The sequence below is a fragment of the Carassius auratus genome, chromosome 3, assembly GCF_003368295.1.
Source record: "Carassius auratus strain Wakin chromosome 3, ASM336829v1, whole genome shotgun sequence".
Taxonomy (NCBI): Eukaryota; Metazoa; Chordata; class Actinopteri; order Cypriniformes; family Cyprinidae; genus Carassius; species Carassius auratus.
This window is the reverse complement of record NC_039245.1, coordinates 3,469,322-3,483,330: the sequence shown is the minus strand read 5'-3', so window position 1 is coordinate 3,483,330 and position 14,009 is coordinate 3,469,322. Positions and strand designations below refer to the sequence as shown.

At 37.2% G+C, this 14,009-nt stretch overlaps 1 protein-coding gene across 1 annotated transcript; it reads right to left on the bottom strand.

Moving 5' to 3' along the window:
• Positions 1–2,755: 2,755 nt before the first annotated feature.
• On the bottom strand, positions 2,756–13,392 carry LOC113043519 (116 kDa U5 small nuclear ribonucleoprotein component). The gene is made up of 28 exons (XM_026202967.1): positions 13,240–13,392; positions 12,671–12,783; positions 12,368–12,539; positions 12,200–12,278; positions 12,046–12,121; positions 11,846–11,911; positions 10,835–10,870; positions 10,663–10,753; positions 10,427–10,509; positions 10,113–10,279; positions 9,810–9,934; positions 9,660–9,723; positions 9,471–9,561; positions 9,231–9,366; positions 9,014–9,141; positions 8,286–8,479; positions 7,646–7,757; positions 7,415–7,555; positions 7,112–7,213; positions 6,938–7,020; positions 6,704–6,790; positions 6,204–6,330; positions 5,760–5,847; positions 5,125–5,243; positions 4,838–4,932; positions 4,521–4,674; positions 3,287–3,394; positions 2,756–3,188 (listed from the first exon to the last, which is right to left on the bottom strand). Exons 2-28 carry the CDS (start codon positions 12,770–12,772, stop codon positions 3,093–3,095), a joined length of 2,922 nt encoding a protein of 973 aa, XP_026058752.1. The 5' UTR covers positions 12,773–12,783; positions 13,240–13,392; the 3' UTR covers positions 2,756–3,092.
• Between the last annotated feature and the right edge of the window lie 617 nt (positions 13,393–14,009).

Below are 14,009 nucleotides of genomic sequence, written 5' to 3'. Positions count from 1 at the left end.
TAACCAACTTTTTTCTGTTATTGAGATGATGAATTAAACATGCAACATAATGTGGTTTCGTGAGTACAGGCAGTACATGCAGTAAATATTATAAACAAAGCATGTTCTGTTAATGTCTCTTATATTACTGTGAGAAACGCTGCCCTCATGTGGTGTCGTGACCTGCTTCAATAAATATGTTTTTTAATCTTTTAATTTTTAATTTTTTTTGGTACAATGCTTGAAATAAAGTCTGTGGTAAACACAAGATCAAAATATTTGTATGAGTAACAGAAACTTGTGATTTTTTTAAGCTTTCACTTGTTTTGAAAAAGGTGATTGCTAACTGAGAAACAGGAAAACTTCTCACTAGTCTGCTTTTTTTTACATTATCAGTGTGTTTATAATCACACTCTTGCAAACTGTTCTCAAAATTACAGTTTTTTTTTTTCTTCATTAAATAAAGACTGCAAGAGTTGTCTGAAGCTTAATGGAGGTAACGTAATAATGCTGTAGTATGTTTATAGCCTACGTTTAGCTTTTTACTTCTGGCAATTAATTTAGGTTTCAATTATTTGTTTAATTATGAAGATTATCATGATGAACAAAACTGATCAGAATCATAAACTTTGGTTAGTCACAAAGCTTATTTTCTACAATAATCCAAAAAGCCAATGAAAAATTCCTGTTGGGTTTTTGCTGTGGGAACCAGGGTAACATAATGTTGCTTTTTCCAATTCGATAAAACTAAATGGAAACCAGGGGTTGTTGAGCTCCAAACATGGCAAAAAGCAAATAAAAGTACAGTAATCGTAGCTCATCATTACTGCACTTACACACAACATACAGGTTTGGAACAAAATAACGTTGAGTAAACAATGACAGAATTTAAATTTTTGGGTTAAGTATTCTTTTAAGATGGTACCATGAAAGTCTAAAAATATTCCTTCATGAACATTTAAAACAAAGGCTTGTATAGCACTTGACAAGATGGACAAAAACATACTCAATATGTCATTTTTGATTCGTTGGGATAGAGCAAGGGTGACACTCGAGTAGCCAATAAATGTACAAGACATAACAGCTAAATTATATTTCATTGGATGGATTAAAACGTCTGGAGATACAAGGAAAGTTGCCTTATAAACCATGATCAAAAGCAAAATCTTCTTCTGGAGTCAAGGTCAATGTCAGTGTTTGGCTTAGAACTTAGAAATAAGCTGCATGCACATCTTTTGGTGCTGTGACAATCCTGAAGTGTGAATTACAAGATTTCTGACTCATAATGCGATTGTATTATGACAGTCTTCTGACTCTGAGGCAGAATATGTGTGTGCACATGCAGTGTTGACCGTGTGCAGCCCAAAGCATCTGGTCTGATGGCAGCGAATGTGAAATGTGCTGAAACACACACTAACACACACATTCACACATAACCTTTGAGCACTATTTGAAAATCGTTGATAAAAATATAGAACAAACACACCAGTAAGCCAAGACCTTCGGAGAAGACTTTAAGTCAGAATATCATTCACCATTCACCCTGCTAGAAAGTGACCCTGGTATCCAATCCTTTCCTCTTGGTTCTCTCGTTATTATCTTTTCCCTTGACAGGCAGGTTTGATTTTCAGTGATGAGACCACCTTAGAGCTGCCAGACAATCTTAGCTGAGGACCAAAGTACTTTCCACAGGAGCATCATGTATAGCCTTAAGTGTTGACCGATATGTTTTATTATGCAAGTGGTGTGTGCTGTGTATGAAAGCCTGTCACTCATGCTGCCACAACCATTTCACATATTCACATCACACACATTATTCATGCAGGGAATCAGCAATGTAGTCCGAACTGATTATTCATCATCATGTTACTCACAGATATAAGTGTACAAACACTCCGCCTCTGAATTAAAATTATGATTCCCTCAGACACACGGAAACTTCAGCACGACTTTGATTAGATACATTTCAGAAAATATAAGCAATGTCATTAAAGTTATACAAATATTTTTATAATTTATTTGAAAAAGGTTTTTTTTTATTTTTTATATATATATACTTTTAAACACTTTTTAATCATTCTAATATTATTTTTGTTTCAGTATAATTATAGGGATAGTTTATAAAAAAATGCTAAGTTAGTAATCATTTGCTCACTTTCATGTGGTTTCATATTACTTTCTTCTGTTTCCATTTTTAAGAAATTCTTTACTTGCTTTAGTTTTTTTTTATTCTTTTTTTATAACAATTTAGCCACCATTTACTTTCATGTATTTTTCTATGACTTACATTTCCCAACTTTACTCCAATATTTATTAACTTCTGGTTTAGGTTACTTTAAATGTAAAACTGAAGTTCATTTAATGTGAATACAAAATATTTATCTATTTTTTTCTTTTTAAGAAAAAGGTAAAGCACAAAGACAGGCATTTGCGACATTCACTTAAATGTCAGACTCGTGTCTGTTGAATGCCCTTCACTTATGTCCACCTTCCTTAGCTCTGCCTCTGCACATTAGATGGATCTCTTTTTACCTGCATGTATGCAGCGCGTCTCCTGCCCTTTCCATGTTCTTCAGTTTTATTCTGCATTCAGCAAACGTTTTTGAAGTTTGCCCTGCCCTGAATATTCTCTTCCAAAGTTTGAGCATACTTTCATATTGCATGTCAAAACCACCTTTGCCTTGACATCAAAGAGTCCTCAAGCTTTGAGAAGCAGAATGGCTATCACCTTCACGTATATCATAAAGAATACATCCATAATGAGCTCAAACACAGATTCACAGGCCAAAGGATTTTATTCACACTTATATAAATGTACGTTTTAAAAGACATTTCAAAAAACCTTCTTGAAAAAAAGACTTGCCCGTTCTTCACATCACCTTACACTACAAAAACACTTGTCATATATAAAAATAAACAAAGAACAAAATTATAAGGGAGCTCTGGTCGGTCCCAGGTTAATTTGGAAGGTCTGCATTAACAGCAACAGTAATCGGTGTCGATATTTCTAGCACTTTACATTTCTATCATACAGAACTGGACTGATTTGTAGTGGGGGCAAGTCTGGTGAAGCTGAAGGGGAATGATGGGATGAGTTAAGTTCGTTTGTCATATCACATCGGGTAGTTGAGCACCACATCTTGTTTGGCCAGCTCCAACAACATAGGGTCGTCGAAGAACTTGCTGATACTGACGTCCTCGCTCAAGCCCTGGAGAAACAGAGAGACATGATTATGATGATGATATATGATGCATATTCAAACTAAACAAGTTGTTTGACTTTACAGGGACATCAAGCGTGTCTTACTTTGCGCCTGCGGGTTTTGATCATAAACTCTCTGGCCAGATGAGGGGCCGGCTGAGGCTCTAGAGGACGAATCACAATGCTCTTGTCCAGAGGATCACCCGGAACAATCTAGAGTGAGGGACAGAGACAATAATTACACAGGACAGTGGCGAAAATCTAATACCATGTGACAAACATACACACACACAGACAAACACAGAGAGAGAAACAGTGTTAAAAGCAAAGGGGTCCAAGATAAGCTGCTGCTGACTCAATTTTCTGCTACTCAACATCAAACACATAAGAACAACCACACACACACACATACACACACACGGGTGAATCTTACACAACTCACATTTTCCCCAATGAATAAAACAAAGCCTATGTTTAATTACTACTACTTGCATCTTTACATTATCTTTGTGAAACTTCTTATTAGCATATATTTTTAATTGAAAGTGATTCTTATTAGATTCTCTTGGTTGAAACACTGCAATAATGATTTTTTTTTTATTATTATTTGAAGCAGCAAACATTAACATACAACAAATACTACTGTGTCTAAATACGCTCTATATTTTCATCATCACATTCTCACTTTTTAAATTCACCAATTCAAAATTATTTTAGCAATTTTCTATTATTAAATTGGAATGTTAAATCTCATTTGGTTCTTACAGTAAAAATACTGTAATACATTTTTGAATAATCCATACATTAACAATAACAACAATTAATATAATTTAAATACTTAAATATTGAGATTACTGTTTCATGAATTGCCTTAAAATGTCACAATAAAAAATATCATAATGGCCCTAGAAATAGGCTTCAGTTTAACCAAATTCTCTATTATTAATTTACAATGGTGAATCTCATTTTCTCCCACTTAAAATACTGTAGTACAATAAATAAATAAGCATAAATAAGTATAATTTTAATAATATATAAATTATATTACTTAATGATAATTCAGCAAATTAATGTAAATATAATTTCCTCATATATAAATCCTCAAACTACTGTTTTACTTAAATGCCATAAAAATGTAGAAATAAATAAATCACAGATTAAAATAATTTAAAATTAAAAAATCTAATTTTGCTAAAAGAATGTATGATTTCTTATCTAAATTTTGTTTCATTGGGTGAAACGTGACCTGGCGTGTTGTTGACAGGTTTTGTGAGGTTCACTTCCACATGATGCTCCTTACACTCATTTAAACACACGTAAGTAACGAGCGAGTCTGTACCTGCCAGTGGTGGAACACACTGAGTGCGAAGGCCTGGCCCTGCGTGTGTGTGCGGAGATCAGTTTCAAAGCCAAACGAGTCAATAGCGGGAATGAAAGCCTTGATGGCGTAGAGAGGAGAGCCAGGGATTGGAGCATCCTGCGTCACATGACCTCTACGGGACACAGAGACAAGAGATCAGTCAGAGGCTCGTTCTAAAAGAAGACTGTCTTTGTTAGAGACCTGCTGACTTGAGCAACAATCTGCTTAATGTGAGTGTGTGTGTGTTAACAGACGAGGAGTCAGCAATGTCTTCATTATGTTTGGGTGTACTGTACCTCCTGCGCGCCAGCACCGTGTACACAGCAGAAACGCAGTCAGCAGGGGCCTGAACCTCCACAAAGTAATAGGGCTCCATCAGCCTGGGCGTGGCCTACAGAAAGCAACCAATCACAAAGCAAGGAAAAAAGAGAGGGAGGGCAAGTGAGAAAACCAATTACAATAATCAACATAATCTACTGAACTGAGTTAATGGATCACGTAATTGAATGAAACAGTCCAATAAGACTAATGGAAACAATGATTAGGCAGAGGAAGATGGGGAAGCGATGGAAGGATAAATTACCATCAGGAAGGCAGAGTAGACGACTCTACGAGCTGTAGGGATGACCTGTCCTCCTCCCCTGTGCAGCGGCTCCTGTGCGATCACTGCGTCCAGGATCTTAAACTTCACGTTGCGGATTGCTGAATGCAGGGAATGACCAGCCGATATATTTGTTATTTAGTACAAACAGAAACACCAAAATGCCAATTACGAAAAGGTCATTTACATATGAAAAACTTAGAGACAGCAGCAAAACCAGCCTTTTCAATTGTGGGGGTCAAAAAGAGAGTGTGAAAACATTAATGAAAGAAAATGTAACAAAAGCGCAAGTAGACATCACAACAGTTTTAATGTTTGTTAAGAAAAACTTATATTCAGATGACATGAACTGATACAAAGATCACACAATTAACAGAGCTATTAAATTATTTGTGTTTTTAAACATTAACTTGACAGGAGTGTTCAATGACATCAAAGGAAAACTAAATGTAAATATATACACAATATTAGCTAATATATATCTCATATATCAGCTGATACCAATATATAGAACATTCCGAATTTAATTCCTAATGAAAGTTTGGTGCTTTTTTTTTTGACTGTTCTGTCTTCGTAACCATTGAAACCTCTGATTTAAATGTTATGCAATGTCTTACGTTCATCACACAAAGGACCCTCGCGTGTGCCCCACTGGAAGCCCTGTACAATGCTGTCCTTCACTGAGCCGAGAAGAGCTTTATCTACCTACAACACACACAGAGAACGAAAACAGATTGTTATTTAGCTGTCAACAAGCATGCCAGTCCATGACCTCTCACAAAAACAGATCGACAAATTCTTGATTTTTTTTCTCTGATTGCTTGGAAAAACACAGTCCAACACATCCATGCCAAAAGATTTTAACACGCACATCTACATTCAAGTGGCCAAAGGCACTATTTCCACATTTATTTATCAACACAGTCAGAGGAGAGATGAAGTTATTCTAAATTAATTCACTACCCAATTACACCTGAATATAATTAGGAGAAAAAAAAGATTACGATGATTAAATGAATATAAATGAATCTTGCAGAGCATGATTAATGTCAGCTCATTACCTCAGAGGGCAGAGTGTCATCTACTAAAATATTGGGCCCGGTTGTGTCAGGTCCAAAAGCCCAAATTGAACGAGCTGCCAGCAAATCCCAGTCATACTTTGTCTGGAAAAACTCTCCCAACTTCTTTCTACAGAGAGAAAAAAAGACGCATTAATTGGTTTTAAGATAGTTAACAGATTATGGGTGAAACAGTAGATCTTGTAAGTTGAACTGCAGCACAAAGACTTCCACTTCAAGGTTTGTGGGCGGTAAATTATTTTAATGTTTTTGAAAGAAGTTTCTTATGCTCGCCGAGGCTGCATTTATTTGATCAACTGAGTAAATTCATACAATTAAAACAGTAAACAGTACTATGAAAAATGTAGGTGCTGACTTGGTGCTAAAGAAACATTTATTATCAGTGTTGAAAACAGTTATGCATCTTAATTTTAAATATTAAGAAAGACATCTTTGTGTTCTATATAACCCATATGTCCTCTACAGCTCTGACATGTTTTTACCTGTTCCATGTGATCTGCACCACCTCGTTCTCAATGTCTTCGGCCAGACCCTTCTCCAATGGCTCAGCAATCATGGTAATCTTATTCCTTCCAAATCACACACACAATGACAAATCACACATACATATACAAACACTGATGCATGTCAAGAGTTTTACAGGTCACTTAAAAATAAATAAATATAAAATTAATCAGAACTGGGATTCTAAATGGTGGTGTTAGTTTGTTCCTTACTTTTTATTGGGCGTTTCCGCAAAACACTTCAGGGAGGACGTCTCTACCACAGTCTCACAGAAGGTCACCACTGGATCAGCCACCTGTTGTTAGAGATCAAAGAGAAATCACATGAAAAAAAAAAAGCATAGGTAAAAAGAGAGGAAAGAAAATTCTATGACAGCAAAAGAGCACCTTGATATCGATCTCAGAGTACATCTTCCTCAGGTCGTGCATTACACAGTCCAGGTACAGCTCACCTGTACCAAGAATCACATGTTCACCTGACTCCTCCACCTGAACACACAAATCAGCACAGATTAATAACAAACAAGTCAGTAATACATCTTAGTTATGAATCCTAAAAATGTCAAAGTAACCCTGCCGATTGCCACTGGAAGTATATGTGATATTCGGTTTGGTCCAGAGGCTTAAAACATGACACAAATATGGTTTTAAAGCAATACTGGTATCGTAGGTTGTTCTAGGAAATGTTACCTTTGTTGTGAGTGATGGATAACTCTTGTTGACTTTTCTGAGTCCATCCAACATCTTGGGCAGTTCTGAGGGATTGACTGGCTCCACAGCGATTTTTATCACTGATGCGGTGTTAAACTTCAACGGCCTGAAGATCTGAGCCTACACACACCAATACAAAGAACATTCAACTTCAAGCGTTTTATTAATTATTACTGCTTTGTTTCAAATAAATCTCTCTCTCTTTCCTACCTCTTCATTTCCACGGGGCTCTGTGATTGTGGCTGTTTTGACAATTGGCTGGTCGCACCCTTCGATCAACACCCAGTTACCAGCAGGGACACGATTCACTTCAATCTGATACCTGGCATAAACACATTCAACATAACAGTTACAAAGACTACCGTGGGGAAAAAGATACTCATGTGTGATTACTTTAAAGCAGTTTTCACTCAAATATAGTAAACTTTTTACAAATAATTACAAAGAAACAACAAGTAATGAACTGAAATAAGTGTGAAATTTTGAAGTATATGATTTTTTTTTTGTAATACAGTCACCAATAATCTTTTATTTGTATCTTTGGGCCTCAAGATGGCATACAGTCATTAAAATAATAACAGTTTTGAAAACCCCTAATGTTTAAAGTGTGGCTTCTAGAAGCAAATTGGGCATTTTTATAATGAATATACTTTGTTGCTAGCTATGCAAAGCTAGCTAAAGCTAAATTTCTTATGGGGTACACGCTAAATGCATATTTAAAAGATCCTTATCCTTAAATCCTGAACAACTAGAAAATACATAGGGCGGGCCTTCAAATATTGGTGTGAAAAATGTGGGACCATGGACTAATAATGCTAGCAGAATGATCAGAAAGAGGTGGGACGGTCACCTAGCCACAGAAATCCACAGACGTCCGATCGTGCAGATCTGAGAGTCCTCCTCATCCTCCAGGCTGTAGTTCTCTCCCAGAACCTTCACCGGCTGTCCCGCCTGCAGGGTTCCACTCAGGACTCGACCGAACGCGTGGAACTGAACCCCGTCATCTGTGCTGTACATCTTAGTGGTGTGGCACATCAGTGGACCCTAAGAAAATACCAAAGAGTTTACTTCTTTGGGCCTGTTTCACTGAGATATTTTCATTTTTAGGCTTTCATTTGCTAAGACAACGTGTGCATTAACTATATTTACCAGATCAATTCTAAATCGCACATAAGGAAAAGTCATGTGACTTTGCATAAAGTAATGCAATAGAATAATTCACTTAGAGAAGAAAAGAAAACATTTCGCTCTGGTCATTCTGAAACGCTGGAGCCAAAGCCTGTCATCAAAATGATTGACTACTCCCAGAACTGTCTGACACGCTGTCGCTCCCAGACATAAAGCATCTGCCACAGAGTTTTGTCTGTATGCTCTAAACCACAAATTATTTATTACAGTTTACCTAAAAAAAGAACTACAGTGGCATCCCCAACGACCACGACTTCCATTTCCATTCATATTTTGTTCCAAATTATATTCAAATATACACTACCATTTAAATTTGGAGTCAGTAAGGTTTTTTTCTGAAGAAATAAATAAAAACAAATCTGCATCATTCTCTGCAGATCCCACACTTACATCAGGGTCACACTCAGACATTGTCTCTCCGAGGTCCGAGTCCAGTCCACCCGTGTAGCTGTGCTCTATCTTGGCTTTGGCACCACCCTGAGGAGATGGTATGTGTTGCACGCACATGTCCACAAAGCCTGTTGAATTAGCACATAATATTAGACCGAACAAAGAATTATAGTTTACTGCACCAACACAACAGCACAAAAACAAAAATGAGACTTGCCTGTAAACTCTCCAAAAAAGCGGTTACAAACAAGGCGCAGCAGAGGTCTGATGTTTAGCTTCAACTCCTCTTTAGTCAGGTGAATGCCGAGCTCATCCAAGACACGAGGCAGAGACGTATCCACATCCCCCACCACCTACAGACACACACCCCAGGCATTAGTGTGTGTTTAACTGCCTATGTCTGCCTGAATCAGCATTCATTTTACCCAAGTAAAGTGAACCTGGGTGTATTTCTCACCTGAGAAAGAATCTTGTACAGCGGCTCCAGAACGAATTCAACAAAGCTGCGCTGAGAGTTGCTGTTGGGGGCTTTCTTTGTGAATTTCCTCCTGACAGGCACAGAACAAGACAATTTACAATCAAGAACCAAAAAACACAGCATTTAGGCAAATTGTCCGTCAAAATAAAATTAGCTTCAGATTCTTACGTTTTAGGGTTGAAGTAAATGTCTCCCCACAGTCTTTTGGCAAACTCCATGTAGTTGATGTCGCCTGGAAACAATTGAGAGTAAAACAAGTTTTCCGACGGAAGCATCGAGGATGCATTTGAACAATATTTTTGTGTTTGCGTTGCTCACCATAAGTGTCTGAATAGATCTTGGCAAAGGAGCCAAGAGTGAAGCAGATGCTGTATTGTGAGGAAGCGAAACACACGTTCCCCAACAGGGGAGACACAATCAGAGACTCATCTGTGGAGTATGTGCTGCCAGGGAAAAAAATAAAAAAAAGAGATATTTATCCTTTGGAACTTCAAATTGCTTGGTAAAAAACAAAGTAAAATTAAAAATACAAGCAAGTAAAAGACAAATAGTAGTTCCAGGATTTGTTTCAATAGCATATAGTATCTACAAAAACATCTTCCTGTAAAAATCGTGGGGTACCTCAGCAAGCCATTGACCTCATCCACAATGTGGCGCAGTTTGTAGTAGGCATCAGTAGGGGGCAGCTTCAGCTCCACAATCAGACGATCCACTTTATTAATACAGATAGTGATGGCCAACTTCTCCTGCACTGCATGCTTGATCAGTCGCTCAGTGTTTAGCATCACCTGAACACATTCAAAAGTTTAAACTTACATTACATAACTAAGTTCATTTGATAAATACAATATAAGCTCACAAAAACATGATGATTTATATGACAGTGCATTATGATGACAACTACATAATAATAGCCAAAATATGTGTGCACTCACCCCCTCAGCAGCATCGATAAAAAGCACAATGCCGTCAGACAGTCTGACTGATGATGTCACCTCATCAGAGAAATTCACATGACCTGAGGACGGGTTCAAGAGATAAATCTCCTGCTTCTGCACAGCACATTATGTACTTGTAGTTTTTTCTAAGTGATATTTAAACCGATATGTCAGCTACTTTTTAATGTGTGAAAAGATGAGCACAGGGAAGAGTGAAAGAGGGCAGGAAGTACCTGGCGTGTCCATGATGTTGAAGAGGTAGGATTTGCCCCGAGAGTCAGGCAGCACCATGGTTACAGGTGTACTCTTGATGCCAACTCCCCTCTTTTGAGAAAACACAAAAATTTGAAACATGAGATGCTGAACGCACTTGCTTACAATCAGACAATTTAGCTGATTTCTTACCTCTTGCTCTGTGAAGAGGATATCTGTGTATCGTAACTGTGAAAAAGTAAAAGATCGATATTGTAACATATCCAGTGTTACTGTAGAGCAAAACACTTATCTAGTCTGTTCAGCAAAACACCTCGCTGCATGTGAAAACTGTAGATGTATGTTCTTCCCCCACACACAAAAACATATATACAACAAGGCAGAAGAAATTACAAAGAAAAATAAACACACACACATTTATACTTATTAAAAACATAATAAAATAAATGTATAACAACTGAAACCACTGGAGTATTTTATTAAAGGAAAACTCCACACCAAAATGAAAATTATGTCGTCAAACACTTACCACCATATATCGCTCCAAACATGTAAAAGCTTCAATTGTCTTCAGAACACAATTAAAGATTTTTTGGATGAAAGCTGGGAGGCTTGAGAGTGTCCCGTAGACTGACAAGTAAGTTACATTGTCAAGGTCCAGAAAAGTATAAAAAGCATCGTCAGAAAAGTCCATCTGCCATCAGTGATTCAACCTTAACATTATGAAACGACGAGAATACTGTTTGTACGTGAATAAAACAAAAATAACAACTATATTCAACAATTAATTTGTCAACAGTCTCCTCCTCTGTGTCTCTACATATCCTTGACAAAGGAATTGTTGAATAAAGTTGTTATTTTTGTTTTATTCACGTACAAACAGTATTCTCGTCGCTTCATAATGTTACGGTTGAATCACTGATGGCAGATGAACTATTCTAATGACGTCTTTCATACTTTTCAGTACTTTTACAGTGTTATTTACTTGGCAGTCTATGGGACACTCTCATGCCTCCCGGTTTTCATCCAAAATATCTTAAATTGTGTTCTGAAGACGAACAAAGCTTTTACAGGTTTGGAACAACATGGGGTAAGTGGGTAATGGCTAAATTTTCATTTTGGAGTGGAGAATCCCTTTAATATTCATATTCTTAATATAAACAAAAAAAACCTTTTGTTTATATTTAATGAATATATACTTACATCAGAGTCATCTCTCTTACGGATTTCAGGATGTGTCTGTTCAATGAGGCAGTCCACAAAGCAAGTCTTTAGGGACAAAACAAATGCATTTTAGTTTGCAATCAAAACTAATGAAATCAAACTCAGCGCACATGAAAAGCAACACATGATGCACCTTCGTTTATTAGATAAAACTGAACAAGCATGACAGTGTCCTTTACCTTGCCATGGTGTAAGTGTCCACACAAGGTGACATTTCTGATCAGTTCTGAGCTGTCCATCAAATCAGCGAGGAACCTGCGGACAGACATGCATGTAACAATATGCAATTCAAACAAACAGGAAGAGAAGGACACTACACAACAGTGAACTCACTCCATGTCATAGACGGTGACGGGAAGCTCTTGCTCCATCAGAGTAAACTTCTTCATCTTCACGGGTTTGATGATGGGCTCTGAGGAGGAAATAAATTGAGGAAAATTTGATTTTGCATTGGGTGTGCATGTAGTGCATAAACTAGTATTCCTCCAGCATGTCTGTTACCCGTCAATGGCTGTGTATCTTCTTCTTGGACGATAGTCTCCACCTCAGGACCATAAACTTCCTCAGCCGTGGGATAATATTTTTTATCTTCATGCAGAACCACCTCCATACCACCACCACCCTCCTCCTCATCAGCCTCAGCCTGGTCTTCATCATCATCATCCTCATCCGCCTGTAATAAGAAAAACTGCACTCAGATCCCACTTGTATTTGCTGCAGCTCTCAAGATATTTTTTTGTGATTTACAGGTTTCTAGTGCAATATACACAAACGAACAGAGTTCATAAAACATCTGGGACGCACCTCATCAGCATCCCGGTCCTCTGCATCTACTTCCTCATCTTCATCAGAGTCCAGCTCCGGTCCAATGTAGTTTCCGAACTCATCATAAAGATCTGTCTCCATGTTGACGAGCTCTGATGGGACAAAACAGATTGGAATTACATTTACCCACTACAGTGAAGTTATTAACATGCATGGGATTTAGTTCAATTAACCTGCAGAGCCAAGATCTCTAAACAAAACGTGACTACTTAAAAAAAAAGTTATATTGAAACTTAAAATTCCTCATGATTCTTTAATTAATTAATTGCGCACAATACTATCAATCTAGAGCCATGAGTTTGTCTTTCAGAGCCAATAATACACACGCAGAACGTGCATATGCAAGATGATCAATCATATTACTAACTTACTGACAATCACAATATATCTAAAATGTAAGGGTTTAGAAAAGCCTCAAAGAAAGCCGTTAAGACATCTAACGTTAAACGCGCTACAAACGTACGACAGAATATGAATGAATGACTCATTAAAAAATCTTTCATTTCTTTCTCCAGCGTATTAACGCACTATGTATAAGAATTGTATACCTGTATGCGACTGTTTGTGATTTTATTGTTGTTTTAAAGTCGTTCCTCTTGCTGTGTCCAAACCATGCACCGCGAGGTCCTTACTCAGAGCAACGTATGGCGTACGTTGGTGACGTCATCATCCGTCGCCACGCACGTTGCCCGTTTGAAAAACAAATCCCGGGTACAAAAGGATTTTGTAAAAAAAAAAAAAAAAAAACATTCTGAAGCTGCTAAAAATCTATACATTGCTCTTGTTACGAGGTGGCATAAAATCTAGAAATTAATGAGAACATTCAGTGATGGGGAGCACAAATGTACTTACATTAAAAAAATTATGATTATTATTATTATCATATTATGGAATGTGATTAATACATTTTATTTAATAATTGCAATATAATTTTGATTAAACTCAATTTACATGTTCTTACACATACTAATAGAAACCATAGGTCATTAGAGACTCTTAGAATAAATACAGCCATCAAGATTTAAAATATTTGACATATATAATTAATTAACAATGGCACATTCCTCTTTCCACAATTAATAAGACATATCCTCTCAAGATTATCCAGCAAGTCAAATAATAAAATCTACTGGCAGAAGATGGCACCATGACAGTTGTGTGCCTGTTCCTCTTTGTGTTTCACTCATTGGGCATCTCTAATATTTTCAGTCCCACATAGTTTACAATATCCAAGTATGACTCAGGCTCCATTTGTTGATACGGGGATCTCATGTGGCACTTGAACATTGGCAGGACTGCAGAGGTGAACATCCACTGT

Bases quoted from the DNA above. Each gene is read 5' to 3' on its own strand.
- LOC113043519 (XM_026202967.1), bottom strand. From the start codon at position 12,772: ATGGAGACAGATCTTTATGATGAGTTCGGAAACTACATTGGACCGGAG. The intron at 9,367-9,470 runs GTGAGAAATACA...GTGTGTCTGTAG, and splicing joins TGTACAAGATTCTTTCTCAG to GTGGTGGGGGATGTGGATAC. The intron at 4,675-4,837 runs GTACAGTACACC...TGTGTCCCGTAG, and splicing joins ACGGTGCTGGCGCGCAGGAG to AGGTCATGTGACGCAGGATG.